This window comes from Solanum verrucosum, unplaced genomic scaffold, assembly GCF_900185275.1.
Source record: "Solanum verrucosum unplaced genomic scaffold, falcon-dt-bn FXZP01000019.1, whole genome shotgun sequence".
Taxonomy (NCBI): Eukaryota; Viridiplantae; Streptophyta; class Magnoliopsida; order Solanales; family Solanaceae; genus Solanum; species Solanum verrucosum.
The window spans coordinates 541224-567288 of NW_026020191.1; the positions used below are offsets into that span (position 1 = coordinate 541224).

Sequence of the window (26065 nt, forward strand, 5' to 3'; positions counted from 1 at the left end):
GAAAAATACCTTATTTTGTTTAGTAAAAATCGTATTGCAGATAAAGTCGAGAGGTTCATCACGACGATTTCACGTGCAATAGTACAATTTTTTCTTTTCTTACAACGTCATATGTTAAAATGTTCGTAGCTTAGTTGCAGTAATATTTTTTCTGAATGGAACAAAGTGTTCTTCTTCTCAACTCCTCTCACATAGAATTATTATTTTTACTAAATATATAAAAAAAAATGATTGGACATTCCTTACATAAAATTGTGGACAAAATTAATGTTAAAAAATATGCAAAAATTTAGGGGAGAATCAAAAGTGCACCAATATTGCAAACATGAGGGACTATTAGTGCTCGATGTGAAAACTCAAGGATGACTTTGAGTCTTAACCCAAAGATGAGGGACTATTTTCGACCTTTTCTCTGTTCCCTTGTTATGAATAAATAAAGTTTTTTATCCTCCAATCAAAATTCCCCAACCCAAAAAGTGATGTTTGGAAAGTAGATGTATATTAATTTTGGTAGTGGAATTTATCCACTCACCCTCAACTTTTGGCCTTTCCCGAGTGTTACCGAACAGCACACCTTAGCAGCACGCTTCCATTCTTTCAAACACCCTTTGCTTGTTGCCACCGCTGTAGCTTCCCCCATTTCTGCCGCTCCAAATGTTGCCTGCCCAATCTTTGCCAACGACTAAACCCAGCTCCTCCCTTTTAGACTTCATCGATCCTAATTGAGGCTCCTTTTTCAATCAATTATCTAATTCAGTCCTACTGCTACTGAGAATCTCTCGGTTTTGTATGATTCACAATTTTAATGCTGCTGAAAGCAATTATATAAAAGCTGAAACGATTTGCACTGATGTTCAAAAGCAACAATGTTACCGCCAGGCTTTTTGAGCGCCAGATTTGCACCTCTGCTCCTGGCACCAGCGTATGCTTCTTCTTTTCATCGCTGTTGTTTTATTTATCTTTACTGTGAACTTCATTCAACAGCTCAACCCTTTATGTTGTCACTTTTTTCTTATGAAATACTTATGCTCTTTGTTTTGTAATTCAACTGCCAAGTTGCAATTGTGAGACTAAATTGCGATTTTGTTAACCTTTTCAATAGGGGGTGATTTTGTCTCCGCAAACCGTGTGCTGTATTATTACCTTAAATTGCGAAAATTTCTTTTTCTACCATATAGGGGAGAAAAACATTCCCCTCACTTATGGGCAGGGGTGGGACCACATGGAGATGTATAGATGTTCCAGCACCATAGTCTCAAATTCTGATGTATTTATAATGTCATTAGTATTATGATATATTTTTTAGCGAGCAGCCATGGCTACAAAGTTGTTGGGTGCATTAGCTGAAAGCAAGACGAAGTCTCACAAACATTTTAAGGAGGGATCAATACCAAGCTTTTCCATTTAAATTCATCGCAGGCCGGCATTAATAATAAGTACTAGCAGTTTTATATATCCTCAACATGCATTAAAAAGATCTCTAATAGAATTATAGAACTCCTAGAAAGCATATGACGTAAAGTATATGTATTAACAAGACTAAAACATATAATTAAAAAAACTATACTGTAATCCCAAATAAGGTGAAGTCGATTAGTTGGATCCTCGATACCATAAATGATCTGTTTGGGTTCCATAATATTTCCTTACTTCGTACATAGGGACTAATACGTATTCCCAACTAACTGGAATTACGTATATAGATTTTATTCCTCCATGACGCCCTATCTTTCGCTAAATCTACATGGACTCAGAGATTGCAGGTCTTTTGAGTAATTCTTTTCATATAAATTTAGGTCTCTCATCCCAGTTTAACACATTTAACTTATCATGATTTCACACCGATACAATGGTGCATTTGAGGTCGAAGCAAGACGTGACCAAATGTCCAAGTCATCTCAATCGACCTTATCTCATTTTATCTTTAATGTGTACTAGTTGTACCTCCTTGCAACATGGTCCATTTTAATTTTGTTTGATCTCGTATGACCGCATGTCCATCCTAACCTCCGCATCTCCGCAACCCTCATCTTATGGATGTGTTGAACCCTTTAGCAGCTCAACCTCCACCTCATATAACATTTATGATCTTATAACTGTTCTATTAAAATTACTTTTTGCTTTGGTAGGCATCCTTGTATCCCTTACGCCCATTAACACTTCCCCATCAACCATCTGATTTTTATTTCATTTCAACTATCCAACACTAATTTTTAAACTTTGCGAACTGCCAATTGAGCTACAAAGCCTAATCGCGATGTTTTATTTTTTTCTTTTGTATTATCTATGATCTCTCACACCAAATTTGGCTGCCACATTTCCTTTGTTCTTTTGCCTTCTTATTCATGCTGATTATTTTTTTCTCTTTCCTTTGTTCCTTTTACTTTTTTCTCCTTTCTTTTGCTCATCATGTACCATCCACTGAACTCCTTCTTAGTGTGAATAGCAAACTTACAAAGTCGGGTTCTTTTTCTTTTTAAAAGGTGAAAAGGCAACGATCCTCCATGACTTCCAAGTCTTGGGTCTGTCTTCACTGCTTATTGGCAAAACTCATCCTCCTTTACGTTCAAACTACTACTTCATATCACTTATTTTAATCAACGCATAGACATTGTTGTCAATCTTTGGTGATATAAAAATATGGTGAAAATGTTGTCATCAAACTTTGTCCAACATGTTGCATTGATACTATATGTCTCCAACTCTTATAGACAAATAACATGTTCCAAAAGATAATTTCTAAGGTACAACATTTTCTATAAGAATCAATTTTCTCCATACCAAATACATCTGTCTTTTTCTTCGAATTGTCCATGGTATAATTGATCAGATTTGGCATCTTTGATGCATACAATGGTTGCCTAAGAATGGTTATGCACCCTTTGCAGATCCATCGTGCCAGAAGATTTTATGAGAACATTGTACCAAGTTATACCATATACGATGTTGAATGTCCCGACCATTCATTTCGCAAGTTCACGGATGATGGTCTATATCTTGTAAGTTTCAGCCGAAATCATCAGGATCTGGTTGTTTATAGACCAACATGGTTGACATTTTCCTGCAAAGAAGAAGATTGTGATACTCATGATCTTCCTTTGAAAGCTAGAAAGTTTGAGAGCTTCTTCACGCAGTTGTACAGTGTTACTCTTGCTTCTAGTGGGGAACTTATATGCAAAGATTTCTTTCTCTATATGGAGAGCAACCAATTTGGACTCTTTGCAACTTCAACTGCACAAATTCATGATGCACCTCCTACTGGAGGGGCAATTCAGGGAGTCCCTTCTGTTGAGAAAATAACTTTCCACCTTTTGAGGTGTGTAATCAGTCTCAACTATAAATTTCGTGAGCACTTAACATGATGTTTTGGTCTCTGAAGTTATCGTGGTTGCTTTTGTTGTGGTTTGGTTTCATTAACTTAGGTTGGAGGATGGAGCTATACTTGACGAGAGGGTTTTTCACAATGATTATGTTAATTTGGCACATAGCATTGGTGCTTTCTTGTATGATGATTTGCTTGCTATAGTGTCTCTTCGTTATCAAAGAATACACATCCTTCAGATCAGAGATTCTGGAGATCTTGTTGATGTACGAGCAATTGGGGAGTTCTGCCGTGAAGATGATGAACTTTTTCTCAATTCCAATTCCCAGGTAACTATGAATGTTCTTTAAGGGAGTCGGGGTTCAATTTCATCCCATTCTCATTCTTTTTTTTGAGAATGGTAAGGTTGTATAAATGAAGCACAAGATTGTGCTAGAAATTACATAAAATTCAGTTCCTTAACAATTACTGTAGTAATCTGAGAAAATCTGTCATCCTATCGACTTATCAACTGTATTAACATTTTCTAGTCTACAAAACCCAAAAAGGAAATACATCTATACTTTAGAGTATGAATGTTATTTGCTTTCAGAACATCATTTCTTTGACTTAAAAGTACCAGGATTTATTCAGGGTGAAATTGAAGTGAAATAGAGAAAAGTTCCTTTTCATGTTACTTTCCTGATATAAAAGAGTGGAACACTTATAAATGAGCCAGTTGAAGAGAAATGGAAGGAAGTCCACTAAGTTATAGTTCACCGAAAGACTAACCAAAAGGCGATTGTGTTTTCTTTCCGTCTTTTTTGTTTAAATGTTCACATCTTTGGTATAACCTAGAAATTGGACTTCCATCGTCTCTCCACAGTGACTCCCACCAATATATCTGTCCTGTCAATCCTTATAAAAAAAGATATCCGTCTTTTCATTACATCAAAGTGGTCTAAAAGATCTTGTTTGTTGTTCTTTAAAGCTTTTGAGCGTTCCTTTTTATGCAACCTAAATCCATTCATTACTCACCATGTGGAAAGAATTCTGAAGAATATATATTTTATTTTGCCCATTTCTCTCTTCATATTTTATTTTATTTTGGGTTCGGGTAGGTGAGCAGGAGGATGGAAATTTTGTTTCTCTCTTATCTGAAATTGATAAGGGTGTTGTGCATAATAATCTCTTACAGTAGCCTATTGCATCAGGTGCTTGTAAATCATGTTGGAAATGGTTTTCATCATAGTCTGCCTGAATCAGAAACTTCTTTCCTGAGCGGTATAAAGCAACGGCTGCTTTCATTTATATTTCGAGGTATATGGAATGAAGAAACTGACCAAACCATGGTTAGTAAGAGAATATTGATTTCCATATGTGTTAAGAGTTTTAGTATGTTGTTTGCTTGATTGGTTATGTAATTTATTATGTCATCAAAGCTGCAAATCATAGATTATTCTGATTGAAGCTTGAGGTTATTTTACTAATCTATCTTATACTGATTTTGACCTCATACATATGGAGGCACACAACTTTTGGTTTTATATTTGCCTTTTGGGGATGCTTCTCTTTTGTGGATGAAAATTTATTTTGTAGTTCTGATATACTGGAATCATATTATAACCGTAATCATTACTTGTTTCGAATTTTACAGTATCTAATTGCTAATAATAGAATATCAGATTGAAAGCTCATTTCAGAGGAGAACAATGTTTCTTAAGTAGAGTTGGACTGCTAAATAGGAATGAGTTCGTATTTTGATGCCTCTAACCTAAAATACAATTGATCAAGGATATTTTTTGAAAACAAACCTGCTAGAAAAATGCAATTCGTCAAGCATAACTCTTTCTGGATCATGTGTCCATCTATTTTGTGGAACCTCGATCAATAGGAGAGTGTTCTCTCATGTTATGAATAATTTATGAAAACCATTGTGAAATGGACGTCTTAGTGCTCTATCATGTTATAATAGTTTAAGAAGATCATGTGAAATGAGTGTTTTATTTGTGGAGAGCAAGAAGAAACTGTCAATCATCTTTTCATGCACAGCAAAATGAAAAGTGAAGTTGATATACACGTTTTTGTGTTTCGGATGGAACGGGTAATCCTTGGTTCAATTGCTATTATATCTGTATGGGGGATGATTTAGTTTGTGAGGTAGTAAAAAGACTGTGACGGCCTAGATCCAACTGGAAAGGTATTACCACTATGTCTCAACTTTTGGGCCTAGTCTCCTTGGTCTTTAACCCAAAAGGCACCTGGACAGTTGAATCCTGAACTCACCCCTATATGGTCCCCAATTTTTCCCTGCTATTCCAATGTGGAATTTGCTTAAGGTAAGCTTCATAATGAACCCACCTTGGATTTTAATCGCTTGCAGTTCGTGGCTGTTACACTTACCCCACTTAGGTTCTCATACTACTTGTAGTGGTCCAAGCCTAACTGTCAAGGTATTCTTTGCTGCGGCTCAAACTTTGTGCCTCACAGTTGTGTCCCTTTCAATTTTAACCCAAAAGACACCTCAAGAGTTGAATTCCTGGTTCCACCGTGTATGGACCTTAACTTTTCCCTCCTATTTCGATATTGGATTTCCCTAAGGCACTTCAATCCTCAATTGGTAGCGGTTCTTGGGCTATCACACTAAAATGTTGCACCCTGTAAATATTGGATAACTTTTGACACACTTCAATGCTTTGTAGTTCAGTTTTATTAGGATAAGCTGTTGGGAATAATGGAGTTGTTGTAACTGATGTTGAAATAATGTGATGCATATCTAGAACGTAGTTAAAGTTGGTTGGAATGAACCTTTGAGTTATTTACCTCAAGTGTAGTCCTTGAATGTGATGTATATCTAGAACTTAGTTAAAGTTGGTTGGAATGAACCTTTGAGTTATTTACCTCAAGTGTAGTCCTTTCATTTTATACAATTTGAGAAATGTAAGTAGGGAGCTAGTTGGTTGACTTTGCACAATAGTTAAATCGTAGTTTTGACGGTGGATTGAAGGCAAAAAAGAATGGCGCTTTATACAAAGATTGACTTTGGAATATGCCTGAAGGCTTGCAATACTAATAAGGGACTTTATATGGTGACTTTTAAGTAAAATATTGCTAAAATATTCATCTATGAATCTGCAACATATTAAAAGGAACATTACTTGGTGAGAAAATTTCCAAAAGGTATAAGGTTTTGTATGACAGTTTTTGTTTGAATACCCAGCTGAATTTTCTTGGTTTTTGATCAGGTATGTGTAAAAATTGTGATCAATTAGGCTAGAGTGTTTTGCTGATATGTAGTGGCTGAAATGCAGAGCTTATAATCTGCCATGTTTTCAGGAAAGACTTCGAAAATTGGTATGCATTACTCAAAAGTAGTGAAGGGACAAAACATGTCTTTTTTTTCCAATAGCAACAGTGCAATAGTGACGATATGGGAACCAAGCTGATTTCTTTGGGTTGTCTTGGCTGAAATATTTGACTGTTAATGAAAACTTTCCCAGATTACTGAGTTGTTTTTTTATTGTTCTTGCACCCTAGTTTTGTTTTCCTTAATTTTTCCCTAAAAGTCAAAGAAATCCAAATCCTTTTTCTCTTTTGATCGACTTGATTCATCCTTCCATTTTAATTGATTCTGTCTTAAAAATTCATAATGTTCAAACTTTCTCTTATCCTTCTATTGAAAAATCAAAAGTGGATTCTTAGTCACTTAAAATGCATTAGCGGTGAGCTGCCATAGTTAATACTTAATAGATTGAACCTTATAGGACAAGGCTGAAAAGCTCTGATTATAAAGTAGCACGTTTTAGTAGTGAAGAAAATGGACCTTAGGTCGAACACAACCTCAAAAGTTAACTTATGAGGTGGGAAATGTCCACAACCAAATAGAGTCCAAATCCCTCATCCATAATTGATGTGTGAATATACTAACACCCCCTTTCACTCAGGCTTGCAACGTGAGCATGTTCAATGTAGTATGGAGCCCAACATTAGGAAAATCAAGACATGAGATGACTTTGGCTTAATACCATGTAAAGAAAATGAACTTGGGCCTAACTTAACCTCAAAAGTCAACTCATAAATTGAGGATTGCACAAGGCCATAAAAAGAGTCCAAATTCCTCATCCAGAATTGTTTGTTTCATTGATAATTATCCAAAGTATACTTGAATTTACTTAATGAAAGATTGTTATAAGTTGTTTTCTATATTCAATAACTTTTGTGCTAAAATACAAAATCAATTTGGTGTTTTTATTTGTTCTTTCTGTAGTGATAATGCCTTAGAGTACTTATTCGCCTAGTTCAACACTATTTTTAGATATTTGAATTATTTTTAGCCGAATCCCCGCACCCATATCCATATATGGATTCGTGTCCCTAAATCTTAAAATTTAGATCATAGAGGATCCGACCTCTAAATCCGCACCCATATTGGACACCTGCACCCGAGTCGAGCAACTTAGGTTATTTCACAACAAAAGTATTTGGTAAACATTCTTGAGACAGGGCCTTGACCCATAACAATTAGTACTTCTATAGATCTGAATGCTCAACTCTTGTGAGGACAAAGGGAGCCTCTTAGTGATCCTGTGGGCGACTGATTGGTACATTGAATTATCTCACATTGACTAGATCTGACATTCCTTTTCCTGTGAGTGTCATAAGTTAGATTATAGATTCTCCCACGATTGTCATTGAGATGCAGTTGTTTGCATTTTGTGATATATAAAATGAGCCGCAGGCAAAGGACTATTATTCTAGGATTGAAGTCATGAATAAATTGTTGGATATAAAAACACTGCTTTGGAAGGTAACCTTTTGATATATGTTCTACGTTTACATATTGTCATTTAATAGGATGAAATTGGTGTGTTGGAAGAAACAAAATGTGGTTGCTCGATTTGGTGTAGAAGCAAAATATCGAGCAATGGCTATAGGAACTCGTGAGCTAGTTTGAATCAAACAGTTGTTCAGATAATTAAACTTAAGAGATAGTCGGATGAAAGTTGTGCGATAATCAACCGACCCTTCATATTGCATCAAATCACTATTGCAAGATTGAAACACATTGAAATTGATTGTCACTTTGTTAGAGAAATATACTCTCAGGAGATGGTACAAAATTTGTGAAGTCAATTGATCAACTTGCAAATATTTCTACTACGCCCCTTAGTTTTTTTGGTATTAGTTACATATGTGACAAGCTTCCTACATATGACTTATATGCATCAACTTGATGGAGAGTGTTAGATAGTAAGTGTATATAATCTATGCTTAGTGTCCCACATTGGAAAATACATATTTAGATTGTGTGAAGTGTATATAAATAGGGCTCAATGTAAGAGACTTACGTTATGCATTATAATAATTTTCTCTTGATCCTTATTTTCTCACGAGAACCTTTGGGTAAAGGTTTAGGGACCATAATATGTGGTTGTATGTCAACCATGTTTTAAAGCTTTGTGGATATTATGTGTATATAGTGAAATGTGATTGGATATTCAACATGCTACAAACTCTGAATATACAACTAAGAAGCAATTCAATACTCATAGCTTCGTGACTCCATTTGGGTTCTAAGAGTCCCTTGTTTGGTGTTGATGGATCACTTCCTTTTCAAGGAGAGATAATGCTTGTAAGATATTTTGGGTTGATACTACTTCACGCCTCTCAAAAAAAGAAGGCAACTATATTTGAGTTAAACTTGAAGATGGTAGTAACTTTGATACCAATTGCAACAATTAAGGCTCAATAGTCAAGGTATTGCCTATTTTGTCTCAACCTTTAGGGGCCTCACAGTTTGTCTTCTTGGGTTTTAGTTTGAAAGGTGCCTCAATGGGTAAATCTTGAACTTTCTCTTTTTATGACCCCAAACATTTATCTCCCATGCTAACGAGGAGATTTGCATAAGCATGCTTTCCTACATACTGTCTTTCGAGTTCAACCACTAATGGTTCATGTGTTGATAACTCACCCCTCTCGAGTCTCGCTTAAGTTTTCCCCACCATCGTGCTAGAGGAAATGTTGGTTATGACGCCACATGAAGCGGTCAGGTGCAATCGCCAAAATATTGTTTGCTCTTGCCCATCCTGTGGATCCTCATGGTTTTTTCCCCAGGGCTTAACTCAAAAGTTGTCTTGTAGTTGAATTTGGAATTTGCCTAAGGCAAGCTTCACAACAAATCTCTTTTCAAGTTCAATGACCAATGATTTGTAGGCTATTGCACTAAGGTTGGGTGGTAACAAACAATACCTTGACAATTAGGTATGTGGGGTATTAAGTATGTGGGGTGTTACATTCACCTCCTTAGGGACTTGGTGTTCTCGATTGGGTTTTCCCTACCACCATTGTACAAGAGGAGGTAGTAGTCTAATATCAGTCATCACTACATGACCTTACTACAAAAGCATTGTAGGCTCTGACTCAACCTTTGGGGCTTCACACTTTTATTCTCTTGGGATCCGGAATTATGACTCAAATCTGAAATATTTCTTGAAAGTATCTTACCTGTGCTTAGGGAAGTTCAAGTATGAAATTTCATCAAAAATGTAGTTAAAATTGACCTTGAAATCCTCAATTTATCAAACTTTAACTTTATTGGGAAAATCCCAAGTTTTCAAGCCTATACGCGGTTAATCGGCTGAAAATAATTGATAAATCATTAATTTTATGCTAAAATCAGTTTGCCCATAACATAAGGATCCTAAATATGAATTTTTCATCAAAGCCTGAGTTCAAGTTGACAAAATCTCAATTCTTCCCCAAGAAATTCACGGATAAGGAAAGAAAATCAGATGAAGAAATCATGAGATTGTCAAAATGAGGATGGGATCAGATACTAACTCCCATATTAAATCGAGAAGAATGCAGCAAGAATCACTCCATTCTGAGCTCCAGAACTCCCAATATGATCAGAATTCTAAACTTTTTTCGCATCTCGTCTACTGGATAAAATCAGACCAAAAGCCTTGGGACCCTACAACCAGACCAAAAACCATATTTCGGAGCTAATAACTATTTGAATTCCATTCTGAGCTTGCTATCACCAAATACTGACTTTGGTCAACTATCTTATGCTTTCAACTTTCAAAACACAAGAACTCTTCCAAAACTCATCTAAATACCTTAGGACTTGAGCCAATAGTCCTATTAACCCAATAAGTCACGTTCCGAAGCTGATGGAACTGACATAATTCCATTCCGACACTCAGAACTCCAAATGTTGACTAAAGTCAACCATTTCAACTTAGAATTTTCAAAACTCCAAAACTTTCAAAAATTTCAATTTTTTGATCGTGTTTCAAATTTAACTTCATAAATTGATCAAACATGACTCGGGGCAACTATCGGGAGGGGTAAAACAATAACTTTCACAAAAATTCCAAAAATGACCTTTAGAGTCATTACAATATACATGAAAGGATGTTGTCAAGGAACATCAAAGTGATAAAGCCTATGAAGCTGTTGATTCAAGATGAATTGTTCTTGCTGCAAAACCTTCAAAATGATGGAAGCTGACTTTTTTCCAAATCGACTTCACTTCGCACCTCTCTTGGAAGTTGCTGGAAAGACTCAAACCAAGTGACATTGTTACACTGCAGTCTATAATTAGACCGTAAATCTGCTGGTTTGTCCCCTTTCTATAGCAATGGGTAATCTTGATCTCAAGGAGTTCATACTAACTTTAGGTCTGTTTGGAAAACCACCTGGAAATTGGAATTGGTGTAATTACTAGGGTAGTAATTACATACCTAGTAGTTACACAACCTAGTAATTACACTGACCTGTTTGTTTGCCACAGTGTGATTTCAATGTAATTACAAGTGTACTGTTTGGTTGAACAAGAGTAATTATAAGGTTGTATTGAATTTTATAAGTAAAAATTAATTATTTAAAAATTATATTAGACAAATAAGAACCTTTATAAATAATATTAAATTGAATTTTTAAGATATATCTTGTCTTTTAAAATATATTAATTAATAAACATATGTTCTTAACTAATATTATAAAAATAATTGATTTATATTTGTTGAAGTGTGTGACCATCTCATCTAAAAGCTTAAGCTTTTAGAGAGAGCACACTTTTATTATTTGATTCCTCACGTGTGGGCCTGATTCTTTTTCATAGGCCAAGCACGTGAAAATTCTTTTTTTTTTATTTGGATGACAGTGAGATTCGATCTCAGGACCTTTGCCTGCTCTGATACCATGTTAAAGCGTGTGACCATCTCATCTAAAAGCTAAGCTTTTAGAGAGAGCTTTTATTATTTGATTATATTCTCAACAATATTTTTCAATTTTGTATATTTTAATTAAATTAATCACAAAAACTAAAAAGTACAAAATTTCTAACATCATGAAATGCATGTTCGGCAAAAAGATTAATATTATAAATATAATGTCATAAAGTTATAAAACATTTGACAAAAAATAATCTATCAAGTCTAACTTTTAAAAAAAGCTTGCGATGTTAAATATCGAGTTGATACTCCTAATAAAAATGAAATTGAAAATATAACATAAGCTCTAAATTCAAAACAAAAAAATTAACATAATACTCTTATGTCAAATTTCAACATAACATACATAAATATGATTTAAAATGAAAAGAAAACATAAGTCCATTACTTTATTCAACAATGAATTCTACTTTAATTTAAAAATTAGAATACTAACAAAATTATACTAATGAATTTTTTTTTAGATAATTCGAAAAATTGTATGGAATCACATGAAGGTTGGGAATGAGAAGGAAGTGAAATATAAAAAATAAAAAATATAAATTTCTAGAAAACATTAGAATAATAAAATAAAAAAGAATTTAAAATAATAAAAATAAAAAATACATTGAAACGAAAAAAAATAAAAATAGAAATAAAAGGAATAAATTAAAAAAGTAAACAATTTGTAATTACACTATGTAAATACCAGCAATTCACAACCTTCCCATGTGAATTGGAGAATTGGAGAGTGTAATTACTCCCGGTCAATTACACTTAATTACCTGCTGACCAGGTAATTACATGACCAACCAAACAGGGTAAACAATGTAATTACACCAATTACACCAAATCCAATTTAATTACACCAAATCCAATTACCAGGGTGGCTTTCCAAACAGGCCCTTAATGTCTCTGATGTCATCTTTCACCCTCCATGGAATTTTGGTATCCTTGGTTAGCCAGTTAATCAGTAGTAGAGTCGCTCTCAATTTCTAGTTTCCTGATTCCTTTGTTAATACACTTCTCTCCTTTAAACACAATTTGTGAACTATTAGCAAGTGTAACTGTAGAGAGGTTTAGGGAAAGAACAAGATTAGAGAAAATAATTCTTATCACCAGAAACAAGGTCAGATGTACCATAACCAAGTATCTATAACAAGCAGGTGAAGGCTTGATTAGCCAAGTAAATGAATTACCAGTTTGTGAGGTGCTAAATGGAAGTGACTACTATTTTGAATCTACATTGCTGGTAGTCATTGTAATTTGACTCGGTAAAATTTATGGAATAGGTCAGTTGGCTTTCTATATATCCACCGATCAAGCCACATAAGTCGCAGGGTAGTTGTTAGGTGGAGGGTCGATTATGTAGTTTTCATCAAAGTTTCTGGAGTATGGCCTGGCTTGTTACAGTGGTTGTATAAGGATTCAAGCATTTACTTTTCCCTTTTTGATAGCTATATTGTACATTTAACGTATCTACAACATCTTCATTAGTGTCAATTGTATGTGAAGAGATATGCAATAACCGGACAGGGAGGTCTTAGAACCATGGGACATGCCCAGATCTGATCTCTTATCAAGCCAAAATCAGGTGACTAAGTTAGTCGGTGATGACTGTAGCTTTTTCTGTGAGTACAATTTACAATTTACTTGGCTCAGATACCATATTGGAGATATGGAACAGAATGAGAAGAAATTGAAAAGTTTGATTGGGAGTTTGATAGTAATTACAAGAGTATACAATTTGGTAAGTGTTAACTTATGAAATCAAACAAATCCCTGATTAAATCCTTTCACTAAAGCAACCTTAATTATTGTAAATCTTGTACTTTCTTAACATAGACCAAATGCTTATATCTTAGCATTCTACCAGAAATGTGGAGTACCAATTAACGAAGATTTCATGAACACCATCAATTATTTTATTAGCAAGAAAAGCTTGATAGAAGCTTTTTTTTTTTTTTTTTTTTGGATAATATATATTGATAGAAGTTTCAGTATTTCATTTGTATGCATTGATTCATTAGAATTGATACATAAGAATTTGGAGATTTTTGGCCCATCAATTTGGTTTGGAGAGCATGTAATGTCATACCTAAGCTATTGATCGGAAGATTAAGAAGCAAGGCAATATCTGGGATACAAATCCCTTTTATGAAAATAACACAAATTATTGATGCAGTTTATAGTGCTAATGCCGGAGAAAAGAGGCACACCAGCTTTACTATATAAACTAGAATTGGAGAAGACCTGTGTCATTTTTTGTTTCAATCTGATGAGAGATTTATCTTTCGCGAAAAAATGGATAAATTGGGTAAAGCTATACATTTCCACTGCCCAATTCTGTGCACTTATTAATGGGAACCATGAAGTTTTCTGCTTCATAAGAATAGTCTTAAATAGGTTGTTCTGTATCCCCTTTTTCTGTTCCTGTACTAGTGAATATGCCCATGCTTTGCGCGGTCTTAAAATACCTGTTAGACTTAATGAAATAATATTTTCCTAATATCAGAATATTAGAAATGCCTTCTAGTCCAAATAGATTATTTTATTTAACAAATAGCATTGCATTTTATTCATCTCCAATACTTATCTTTTAATAATAACTAATAAATCGATTAGAATTCAGGTTTTAATCCTTTTTGCTGTTAACATCAAGATATATTTTTTCCTCTAATTTTTCGTCACTCAACAATTTTAGTTTGCTAGAGCTACTTAGGTTTTTGTGTATTCTGTCAAAGTGAAACAATATTTTTACTTTTCTTAAGAAACATCTACAAAAAGAAAAGAATCTCTCAAGAAAAGCTTATCTTTATATGGGCATATTTGTAATAAATTTTAAAACATGATTTTTCCTTTGTACAATTAGTATACATATACAGGTATTTACCATTTTTTGCCTTCAACAGAGTTGCATATTAATGTTTTTGTAATTTTCTCATTTTATTAATTCTAAAAAAAGTAAAAGGCAAACAATAACTACAAGAAAACAACATAAAAGGGGTGGGGGTGGGGGAAGCATACTGAATCCATCAATTTCAAATTTTAAACAGAATTGTATGATCATTGTTTCTCTGTCATTAGGAAAGAGAAAAAAAACTAAAGATATAGGGAAAGGAAAATGAAAACAAAGACAAATTTATGCAGAGCAAAGACCAAATTATCATGCTCTAGAATTCTCACTATGGAAAACATCATCCACGTCATAAATAATATTCTTCTTCCGAAACACATCCCGTTTCCCTCTCTTCTTGACTAAATTGTTTTCAGTATCTGCAAATTATTTGAATCAAAATTTATCGAGTTACTTTTTGTGTTTTTTTATCAAGGTATGTTTAATGATGCGGAAAAATTGAGAGGAAAAGGATCATAATTTGTTCAGTTGAATGTAGAATGTATATATAATAAAAATCTTCAAATCAAACCGATAAGCTAAATTTATCCTATCATGCATTTAGATTAAATATAGGGAAATGGGTCAAATATGCTCCTGAACTATGCGAGATGGAGCAAATTGGGCAGGAGCAGATTTGCCCTATGTTAATAGTTGGGGGTCAAATATGGCCCCACTGTTACTAAAATAGGCTAAATTTTCCCTTGTTTTCTAGTTGTGGAAGTTTAGCACCCGCTGATGTCACATGTCCCGCAATCAAGGATTAACTTTTTTAAACGGAGGGTAAATTTGAACTTCGCAAAGTTTAAGGGCAAATTTGACCCTTCTCTCTAATTTCTTTATCCTCCCCTCCCCCCACTACTACATCTTTCGCCAATCAACATTTATTTCTTCTTCCTTCCTCCTTTGAATCCTATACAATTGCATTAAAATAGTATTCTGTGTTGCATTCAGTTGTTTAGCGCATTCCCTCCAAGTGCTTGCGATGTGGGTGACGGGGAGAGATAAAGATCAGGGTAAGAAAAGATGGTTGTGGAGAGAGGCAAGAAAGTAAGAAAAAAGGGTGATTTGTTGTAGAGGTAGTGGCGGGGACGGAGAAAGGAGGAACCAAAAGAAATTTTAAAACTCAAAATTGGGGTTAAGGTTCAAATTTTCCCCTGAATGATGCGAAAGGATCAAATTTGGCCTTTGTTTTTTAAAAATAATCCTTAATTGTGCAACACGTGGCGTTACCAGGTGCTAAGCTTCCTCCTTTTTTTTTTAAAGCAACAATTTTAGCCTATTTTAGTCATGGTGAGGGTATATTTGACCCTAATTATAAACACAGGACAAATATGTTCCAATTCGAATAGTTCAGGATTCAATTCTTGCTTTAGTACAAAAATAAATTAGGATATTTCATCTTGAGAACTATAAGTTGACACTGAATAATTCATGATTTTACCTTGTTTCTTTGCTAGGTTAACATGGCAATAAAACATCTATACATCTAGGATAGTAAACAGATCTGATTCATACATTATCAAACTCCTTTCTAAGGTAGAATAGTTTGTATGCAAACTTGCCCCCAAGGCATAGCTCAAGTGGCAAAAGGTGGAGGATTTGTGACTTAAGTCACAGGTTCAAGCCCCACACCATGCAAAGCGAAGCCCGGTATTTAAGTGGAGAAGGGTAGAGGGGCGGGCCCATTATCCACCGAGTTTAGAAGGCTGTGATTGGTCCAAAGGGCGGGTCACAGACGGATTTCTCGGTTATCAAAAAAAAAAAAAAAAGTTTGTATGCAGACTTTCTACAAACTTTCAAGTACAATCCTATATAGGTATATGGATCAATGGACAATATCAACTCGATAACAATACTTCTACTTCTAGGGACAAAGGTGATGGTTAGAAAGAAAGGTGTTACAAGAATGATAACTGTCAATTAGGAAGCTAAATTGTAAGTCAGGTTGTGCACACTTTTAGGACTGCAAGAAGGTTAAGACAATCTTGTTTCCTGACTCTGGTTTCTCTTTTTAATCAGCGAGTGCAGTGCCTGAAGAAGAAGTTTTACTTCCACTTTCAAGATTACATTGACTTGATTATCTGGAAGGTAGCGCTTTAACTTCAGTTTTCGTATTTTTTATGACCCAGATGCTCTGCCTTCCAGAAAAAACTGGACATATTCAGTTGCATCTGGTACCTACTGTACATTTCCAGGGCGTGATTCATTTTCCGAATCATTGAACATCTTGCTACTTCTTGACTGCAATATGAGCAGGTGCAATTTTTGGACCGACATCACCTGTTGATCAAGTTTGGCAGTGTTGATGGTGGGGTGAGATTTCCTTTTTTGCTCTATGGTTTTTGTATTGTGGTCTGATCATTTATTCTAATCGTCCATTACGTGATTCTGGTGAGTTCACTTAATATAAGAACCTTGTGGAAACAGTAAGTGTGATGTTTGAATGGTACCCCAAAAATAAAAGGAAGAATTGGGGTTCAAAGTTGTTAATATGATGATTCTTTTTTTTAAAAATGATACAAGAGCAGTATCCGACTTCTTTGTTGCATAACTCTTATCTTAAAACGCATGGCACTAAGTCATTTAACTTGTCTCAGTGGGTATAGCTTGACCAGTAGTTATAGAGTAGCTGCATCAAACTCTTTGGATATTTGCTTTATTTTGTAGTACATACATATTGCTGGTTTGGATCATTATATTTTACCTGTATGAAATCAATTAATATTATTACGGTTTAGCGTAGATGAGTTTGTAATTGAAGCCCCTTTTTCTCATTCAATAAGAGGAGCTACTTTTGAGTTCAACTGTAACTATATATATAAGATCATCTTGCCCTCTAAATTTGTTTAGAGTTTCTTTTTGATTCAAGCCAATATAAGTTGTCACGACAACATATTACCAAAGTTCTAATCCAATTAATGTTGCACAGCCATATATAGAATCTGTTTATTTCTGTTATTTTGGTGGCGTGATATCTCTTGTACTATTTAGTTTGAATCTTTTGTGCTCTATGGGAATAGCCTGACACCCATGCATGCTGAATATTGTTGAATCTGCAGGTATCTCGAAATGCTGACAGCCATCCTTCTTTTTTTGCTGTTTACAATATGGAGACTACTGAAATTGTTGCATTTTATCAGGTATATCTGAGGCTTAATGCAAGTGTTGTACTTCCTGTCATGCAATGTCTATCAGCATTAACTGTTTTTGTATCCTTCAGAACTCAGCCGATGAGCTTTATTTCTTGTTCGAGCTGTTCAGCGACCATTTTCATGTTTCATCCAAAAGTTCATTACATATGAACTTTATGTCCTCACACTCAAACAACATCCACGCCCTCGAGCAACTAAGGTGTACAAAGAATAAAGCAACCAATTTCTCTCAAGTAATGTTCTCCCTCTGAGAATCTTCTGGAGCTTCTCCCTTAGCTGAGCTTTGTTCTTTCCTTTTTGTTTTGTTTTTTATTTTTCTTTTAGCTTTTTGTCTGATATTTTGGTTTGGGCTCGGGGCTTAAACACCTCTTGTGCTTTTTGTATTTTTCTTTAATGAAGGGTTTAGACCCACTTTGATTAAAAATAAAATAAAATGTTCTTCTGAACTGACAAGTTTTGAAGTGCTTAGGTGGCATTTTTTTATTTAGCTTATCTTATAAAAATAATTTTTACAGAAAGTGATAAAAATATTTTTGAATAACTTTTTCAATTTTCCTAATTTTATTTTCAACCAAACACTACTGGGGAAGAGTTTTCAATTTTTATTTCATATTTTGATTTCCTAAATTTTATCGCACCTGTTTTTGAAAGAAACATGACCTAAGTTCTTTTGCTATATCTCATTTGTATTTTCTTAGTATGAGGAGTGCGATAGCTTTTGTGCTTTGAAACTGATGCCATGTTGTTTCCAAATGCAGTTTGTTAAGAAGATGATGGCTTCCTTGCCTTTTAGTTGTCAGTCTCAGAGTCCTTCCCCATATTTTGACCAATCTCTCTTCAGGTTTGATGAGAAGGTCTGCTTCTAGAATTCAATCTATATTTATTATGCAAAAGTTATATAGGAAATCCATAACTGGAACTAAAATCATCACATAGTTCATTTGAATCTCTGACGTGATGACCAGCTGAATGAATTGCATGAATGAAATCCTTCCCTCTTTTTGTTGGGTTGGGGGTGTATTCTAGTGTTTGAACTTGTTAGGTCGATTGCTGAACCTTATATTACTTTGATGCATTGTCCTTTCCCTATATCTGGATCAATCAGAAGAGTTAGTGGCTAACAGTCTTTGATAGAACCCATCAAGGTTCTTTTTGTTCACCATTTCTATGTCAACCCCTGATGCATGCAGATTTTCTGTTTCTCGGAAGGTTATGCATAATACATAGCGAATGAACTGTTTATAGTGCATCCATTGCCTGATAAAACTATCTTTTCCAGCAAAAATATATCTTTTCCTTATGTTCATTTATAGCAGAAACTCCTGAATCTAGAGCTTATGATGGTCTAAGCAGTTTTAGTATTAGAAAAAGACTTAGTAGGCATACGTGCCAAATGTTCCTTGAGTACCTGGAAATTGGCTAAGCATTTATCTTCTTCTTAGTTCAAGTTAGAGACATTCAAAATTTAAGACTGAGATGCTACTGGGCAATTTAAAAATTCTTTATTAGTTATCAACACTTGTTCCTGAAAATGATAGCAATCATCGCCATGTGTGGGGGATTAAACGGAATTGCATTATTCAAACAACTTTTATGATATGCAATGTACATGTATTGCGTGGTAAAATAATTTCTTTTTTTCTATGTATTGAACGTGGTGAAGTAATCTACTCCAAAGTGGAGGTAGAAAGTAGTTCTTTAGCTAGGGATGGAGCAAGGTTGTCAAGTTTAACCTACAAAAGTGTAAAAATCCCATCTTGAACGTGTTCAATGAGGGATATATTCATTGATGGGTTAATTTGGGTGTAACCGAAATTAACCTGACCAACAGTTTGGATCAGGGTAACCCAAATTAATCCTTCAGAAAATCAGGAAGAGTTTGTTTTTGTTTGTATTTTTGGGTTTGGCATGGTTGGTTGATTCTCTATACTTCCACATACGTTCTCTGTGTAAAGGAAAGAAAACAAGGTCTCCTCTTTTAGCAAATGAACTTTTTGTTTTGTTTGGTGGGTATATTTATCCCCCCCCCCCCCCCTCTTAAATTCTCTCTACAGTTTTACACACAACAATGTGTAAGTAATGGTCCTCTTTGGTTTAGTTTGGCAAGTATTTTTCTTTCTCTTCACTTTTCATGCCTCTATAAAAAAAATAAAAAATAAAATGTTTCTCCTTGGGTTGTTGAGTGAATTCTCACTTTACGCTTATAATGCTTTCTCCCTACTGTGGAAAGTGCAGCTTTTTTCTTTGGTTTAAAGGGTATGCATCTCGTAGTACCTCCATACACACTTCCATATGAAGAGAATTTTCTTTGGATTTGGTGGGTATAGTTCCCTCTTGAGTCTTGACCCTTTTACATGCGAACTCTCTCTTCTTTTCTCTTTAATTTGGTTTTGTATGAATATCTCTTTATTATTATTTCCCACTTCCTCTATATAGAAAAAAACTTTTGGTTTTGGTGTGTATTATCCTCTGTCAATTTGATCATTCCCTCTATCAAGGAAAAAAAACTTTTTATTTTATGAAGGGAAAAGGGCCAAAAGCCCAGAAGTGCTCAACTATGAAAAATAGAACAATTTTGCCCTCCATTTGAATTTCATCCTTAATATGCCCTTATCATTGGTGAACTGACTCAGATTTGCTCCTCAACTATTGGAAACAGAACTAATTTGCTGTCCGTTTAAATTTGGTCCTAAATTTGCCCTTATCGCGGATGAACTTGCTCCAATTTGCCTATCAAAATTAACAGACGTTAAATATTTTAGTTTTCTCTCATTTAAAACAATTAAAACATATTATATTTAAGTACAAGTTAACAAAAAATAATATTATATTTATTAAAAAATAGAGTGCCACCTTGAAAGATAATAATCTTAATGCTTAAATGTTCTTGTAAAAACAATTGCTCAAAGAAATTATACAAACCGTAAAAAGTTGGGTTACATCTAATTTCTCATCATATTTCTGTCTTCCCCCCATTAAAAAAAATCTTTACCCTCATGATGTTTAATAAATTAAAATACAATACATTCAGCAAATCGGACATCTTAAAGAGAAAATAAATAATCTTCAATATCCCAATATCGAATTGAAAATTCTTAAAGATGTGAGATATAACTTAAAGTAAATGAAGAAATTGGAAGGAGTTGTGTACACTTCACAAAAGTTTTTGATCGTGCTGAAGAAATTGCAATTATGTATATCAATTTTATATTTGGTGAACTAAACTTATGCGTATGATCGCAATTGTGACCAAGAAGTAATGATCTTCGAAGAGAAAATTATTAGTCATCCATTAAGAAAAAAGGAATGTTTGGGGAAATATTGCCCATCCCTTTTTATGTGTATTTCTTAAGAAAATATAACTTCTACATATTCGTTTTTCTTTTCCTTTACTCTCTTGTTCTTCCTCTCGTCATTTTAGAAAATGGAAGTCAAAAAAACCGTTGACTTAAATGAAATGGTTGATTGAAAAAATGTGAATTCGTTAGTTTTGAGAGGCAAATTTGAGTGACTTCTTTAACGTTAAAAGCATATTTGAGACCGAATCCAGACGGAGGGTAAAATTGTTCTATTTAATTAGGGCACAATTCAAATGGAGGACAAAGTTATTCTATTATGAATAGTTGGTAGTCATGTTTGGTCCTTTTTCCTTTTATGAATACTATCACTATTTACACATCCATACATTTTTCTCCATTGTGGAAAAGAAAGTTCTTTTTGGTTTAGGGATATCCAACAAACTATGGAAGACAAACAACTGATGAAAGCTTTTTGACTTGATCGCGTTAAGTTACGTCCCATGATAACCGAGCCCTTATTGACCCAGTAAGCATTAGTTAGTTGGGTCATTGATGCAAATGATCTGGTGTCGAGCCGAGCTTCAGCGAGCCCAACCGACTCGATCGGTTGAGCTTAGCTTGAGTCAACTCTTCAATGTTTAGTTCTATAAACTACTATGTCATTAAAAAATTATTAAATTTATAACAAATTGGTTAATTAAGAAAAATAAGTATTAGGGGTCGTTTGATAGGGTGTATAAGAATAGTGTTGAGTAGAGTGTATTAATAATGTTGGTATTAGTTATGTTGACATTATGCTAAGATTATTTCTTATTCCCGGTTTGGTTTGGTGTATTAAAATAAGAGAAAAGACATAAAGTAACACTTGAAGTTATTCTGAATTTTCAAAAAGACACCTAAACTATGCAACCGTCCTATTACCCCCATAAACAATCTTGAACTGATATTATTACATCATTTTTTTGTCCACTTGGCCTGGAGAGTGTATGCACTCTCTTAAAGAGCGTGAACAATCTAAAAAAACGAATATAATTTTATTTTTACAAGTATTTTGCTATAAAATATATTTTCTTGTTTTTCTTATTATTTTAACTTTTTCTCCTTATTATTTTTTTCTTTTTCTTTCTTCCTTCTTCTTCAAAAATTCATTGTCATCTTTATTGTAGCTTCTCACTTTCAATGTCACTTTTTATCCCAACTCCACCTCCCTTCTTTACTACTATTAGTTTAACTCTCTTCAATTTTAAAATTATATCTAAATATTTTATTACATTTCGAATAATTTGATAAACCCATTAGATTTCAAGATGATTAGTAGGTATTATTTAGGTTCTTATCCAAATTTCAATTGAGCTTTTTCAATTTTCGGAGAATTCTGATTCTTTCAAAATTATTATTTCTAGTTTTGAAGTTATATGAAAATGAGATAAATTAATTGATGATACCTTCAAAATTTTGATTCTTCTTAGAAAAATAATTAGTTTTGTTATCAATAACTCAACAAAGTCTATAAAATAGTATAATTTCGGAAAGAAAGGAATTTGACGAAGAAGGAGAAGAAAAAGAAAGAAAACGGAGGGATGGGTAACTTGAAAGTAGGGGTGGAAGATGAAGTAGAATTTAAAATGAAATCAAAATTAAAGTAATAAAATTAAAATAAGTCAAAAAGTAAGAGAGAGAAATAAAGAAAAACTTAAAATGAAAAAAAATTATGTTTCAAATTAAATTAACACGTGTCACACAATTATTGATGTCTGATAACATTTGCCATTTAAAATCTGGAATTGATCGAAAAATGATGTAATAATATATGTTCGGAATTGTTTAGGGGGTAATAGGCTGCCCGCATAGTTAAGGTGTCTTTTTGAAAATTCGGGACAATTTCAGGTGTCACTTTATGTCTTTTCTCTTAAAATAACATGCATTGCATGATATTTGAAAAATAATTATTTGTTTACAAAAACACCCTCCACAAATATGGTGGGAAGGACGTGGGAACACTCGGGGCAATTGTGTCTTTAACTATGCTAATGCATGCACTAAAAATCTCCACAAAAGACATAGATTCCCTCCTGAACTTGTCCCAAAAAGTCAGTTATACGTTTAAACTATCATGGTGACCTATTACACACCTTAACTACTCAAAAGTGAATTTATTACCACCCTGAGACGTGTAACACCACTCTCACATTATGTGGTGTATTATATTCGCTGCCACATCAACGCTACGTCAGCGTTGTGTCATAAATTATAATTTTTTGTTTTCTTTTCTTTATTAATTAACTTTTCTTTTGTTAACTATATTTTACTCTAACTAATCCCTAATTAATTGTTTTAATTCTCTAATAATTATATCTTCTTCATCACTAATTCCACCCATTTTCAATTCTCATTTCATCGGAAAATCATATCCGGCCCCACCTTTACTATTCATTTTGTTCTTCACCACCACTATATCACCTTCATTTCTTCTTCTTCTTTGTCACCCAACACCAAATATCACAACCACCATTATCAATATCGATTTTTTCTTCTTCACCACCTTCCATTATCTCTTTAATTGTTGTCACCCGCCACCCATCACCCCCAAACCCATAAAACTGCTATTACCACCAAACCCAAAAATTGATTAACAACCAAAAGTTCTTTAACAAAGTCAAAAAAAAAAATGAAAAAGATAGAAACAATTGATCAAAATTTTTCTAGATAAAATACAATTATTCACTAACAAATCTATGAGAATTAACCTAATTGTGAATCAGAAAAAAATTGTGCTTTAAGATTGTGATAAAAAATAACGAAGTGTGATAAAAATTAAGAATGAAGAAGAAGAGGACAATGGGTGGGGTTTGAAGAAGAAGAGGTGGGGGTAGGGTGGAAAAGAGGATTCTAACTTTTTTTTTACTTTAATTTCAAATTGACGCGCCTATTTTTTAATTTTGTTTTATTTTTTTGCCACGTCAGTTTTAGGGGGTAAGAAAATTCACTTTTGAATAGTATAGGTGTGTAATAGATCACTATGATAGTTTAAGCGTGTAACTGACTTTTCGGGAAAAGTTCAAGGGGGAATTTATGTCTTTTCCCTACCATGGTTCGTCATCTATTAGTTATACATAGCATAATACCAAAAAGATGTACAAAAAAAGAAGGTATTAATAATACATAAAGCTAATGTATTTTTTTTTTTTTCTAATGCATCCTTCCAAATGACCCCGTAGTATAATTTGGTGATTGCATTCAAGTGTGATTAAATTATATGTATTATTAGTCTAAGTTTGACCTTAAATTTAAATGAAGGTAACTTAATAACAAACATAGTATAGAATATTTAGAAAAAAAAAAATCAACAATAAATTCAAGAAATCTGTACAGTATTAATTTTCTTTAATTTTTGAGTTCTTAAACTTCAATTATTAATAGCATTTTTCACCGCCCATAAAATATTTTTAGTAATGATGTATATAAAAAAATAATTACATTAAATTTATTAAAGGAGTACAAAATAAATTTGTTAATAGTAAATAATAATTATTGAATTAACATCTTGCTAACTTGACTTAGATTAATGGATGAATTTTAGTTTTAAAGCATGATCAAAACAAGCCAACCAAGCCGGCTCAACCTAGACATAGTTTTAATAGAGACTAGCTTAATTTTTACCAAAACTGAGCTGAACTAAATACAGGCGAGAAAAGCCGAGTCGAGCTCCAAGCCTTCTCAGCTCGTTTCCCAGGCATGAATATGTTTTTACTTGCCAAAATTGGGTTCAACGTGCCATTTGACAACCTAGTCTGGGTTGAGAGAGTTATCCTTAGTGGATGAACATTTCATCTTATATCTAACAATAAACCGAATCATCTAGGCTTATTTTCTGCAACAGTGGATGATATTTGGTAATTTTTGAGGAAGTTGATAGGAGGGTATTTTTTCTTTCTTTGCAAATTTCAGATCCAACTGCAGATATATTAATATTGCAACCATGTTGACAATGCTGAGAATAATTTCCAATTAGATTACAGTTTGTCCTTCATGTACAATCTTTGTTTAGTATCATTCTGATACTTCAGAAACTTTTCAGAGCGTGCTATTTCTTTGCAGCAGTTTGTTGGATCTACTCAGCCCTCTCTCATCTACACCGCAATGTGTAGTTTTTGCTTAATTGCAATTTATAAGTGTTAATTCTATATATAATTTTGGAAATTTTCTCGTTTTAAATTCCTGATTAGCCTTCTTTTGCAGCTTATTTCAGCTATTGACCGACATAGACAGTCTACTGACCATCCAATCAAATTCATTTCTAGAAGACAACCCAATATCCTGAAATTCAAAATGAAGCCAGGTACTGACTTTTTGTTTAGAATTGTTGACATGCTTCATCTTCTGGTGGTAAAACTTGGCTTGTTTTCTTATGCTGCTTATTCTTAATGTACATTTACTATCAGGACCCGAAGCTGGCAGCACGGATGGGCGAACTAAGAAGATCTGTTCCTTCCTCTTCCACCCAATATTACCCCTTGCACTTTCTGTTCAACAAACCTTGTTTCTGCAGGCATCAGTTGTAAATATCCATTTTCGTCGATAATGTAAAAACTTTTTTATATGTTACCTATTTGTTTATAAATTTCGCTAATAACCTCTAGATTGAAATCAACCTAGAAATCACAAATTGATTATAAGAGACCTGTAGATGCTAGTCTCTTCGACTCCTACATTTTCTTTGCTACAAGCATCAAACAAATGCTTGATAAGAGTGCCAAGAGGGTTAGTATGGTCATAAGGATTTGTTCTTCTGTAAGTTGTTTGTTACAGCTTCTCTTCTATTATTGATGTACTTTCAGATATTTATTTGTGAGGTAGAAAACTGATGAAGATCCCTTTTTGGTTGTCTATGAATACTGTAGACTATGGTACACAAAATTCTTTTTCCTGTTTTGGCTGCGTTAACTGCTTTTGTTGGAATGTTCAAGTCAGAAGAAAGAAGATGACATAATTAGATTTGCCATTCATTGTATTTCTAATTATGTGTCCAACATTCCTTTTGTTTTCAATTAGAAAAGCAATATGATGACACTAGAACAAATTTGGATAAAGCAAATTCATGCAGAATTTATGACAGGAATTAGGAGTGGGAAATGATTGGGTCGAGTCGAATATGAGCCTTATTGAAAATGAGTTAAACAAAAATAGATAAAATA

General features: G+C 33.8%; 1 protein-coding gene across 4 annotated transcripts; it reads left to right on the top strand.

The window, feature by feature from the left end:
* Nucleotides 1-559: 559 nt before the first annotated feature.
* On the top strand, nucleotides 560-25690 carry LOC125829404 (light-mediated development protein DET1). Of its 4 annotated transcripts, none has more exons than XM_049508626.1 (11): nucleotides 560-922; nucleotides 2889-3316; nucleotides 3423-3651; nucleotides 4516-4653; nucleotides 16439-16507; nucleotides 16676-16732; nucleotides 17479-17559; nucleotides 17640-17804; nucleotides 18330-18425; nucleotides 25110-25209; nucleotides 25313-25690. In XM_049508626.1, the coding sequence occupies exons 1-11, from the start codon at nucleotides 851-853 to the stop codon at nucleotides 25450-25452; spliced, it is 1575 nt and encodes a 524-aa protein (XP_049364583.1). In that variant the 5' UTR covers nucleotides 560-850; the 3' UTR covers nucleotides 25453-25690. The 4 variants fall into 4 exon arrangements, with proteins under 4 accessions (XP_049364583.1, XP_049364586.1, XP_049364585.1 ...); XM_049508629.1 differs by having other exon boundaries at nucleotides 18330-18412; XM_049508628.1 differs by lacking the exon at nucleotides 4516-4653.
* Nucleotides 25691-26065: the final 375 nt, after the last annotated feature.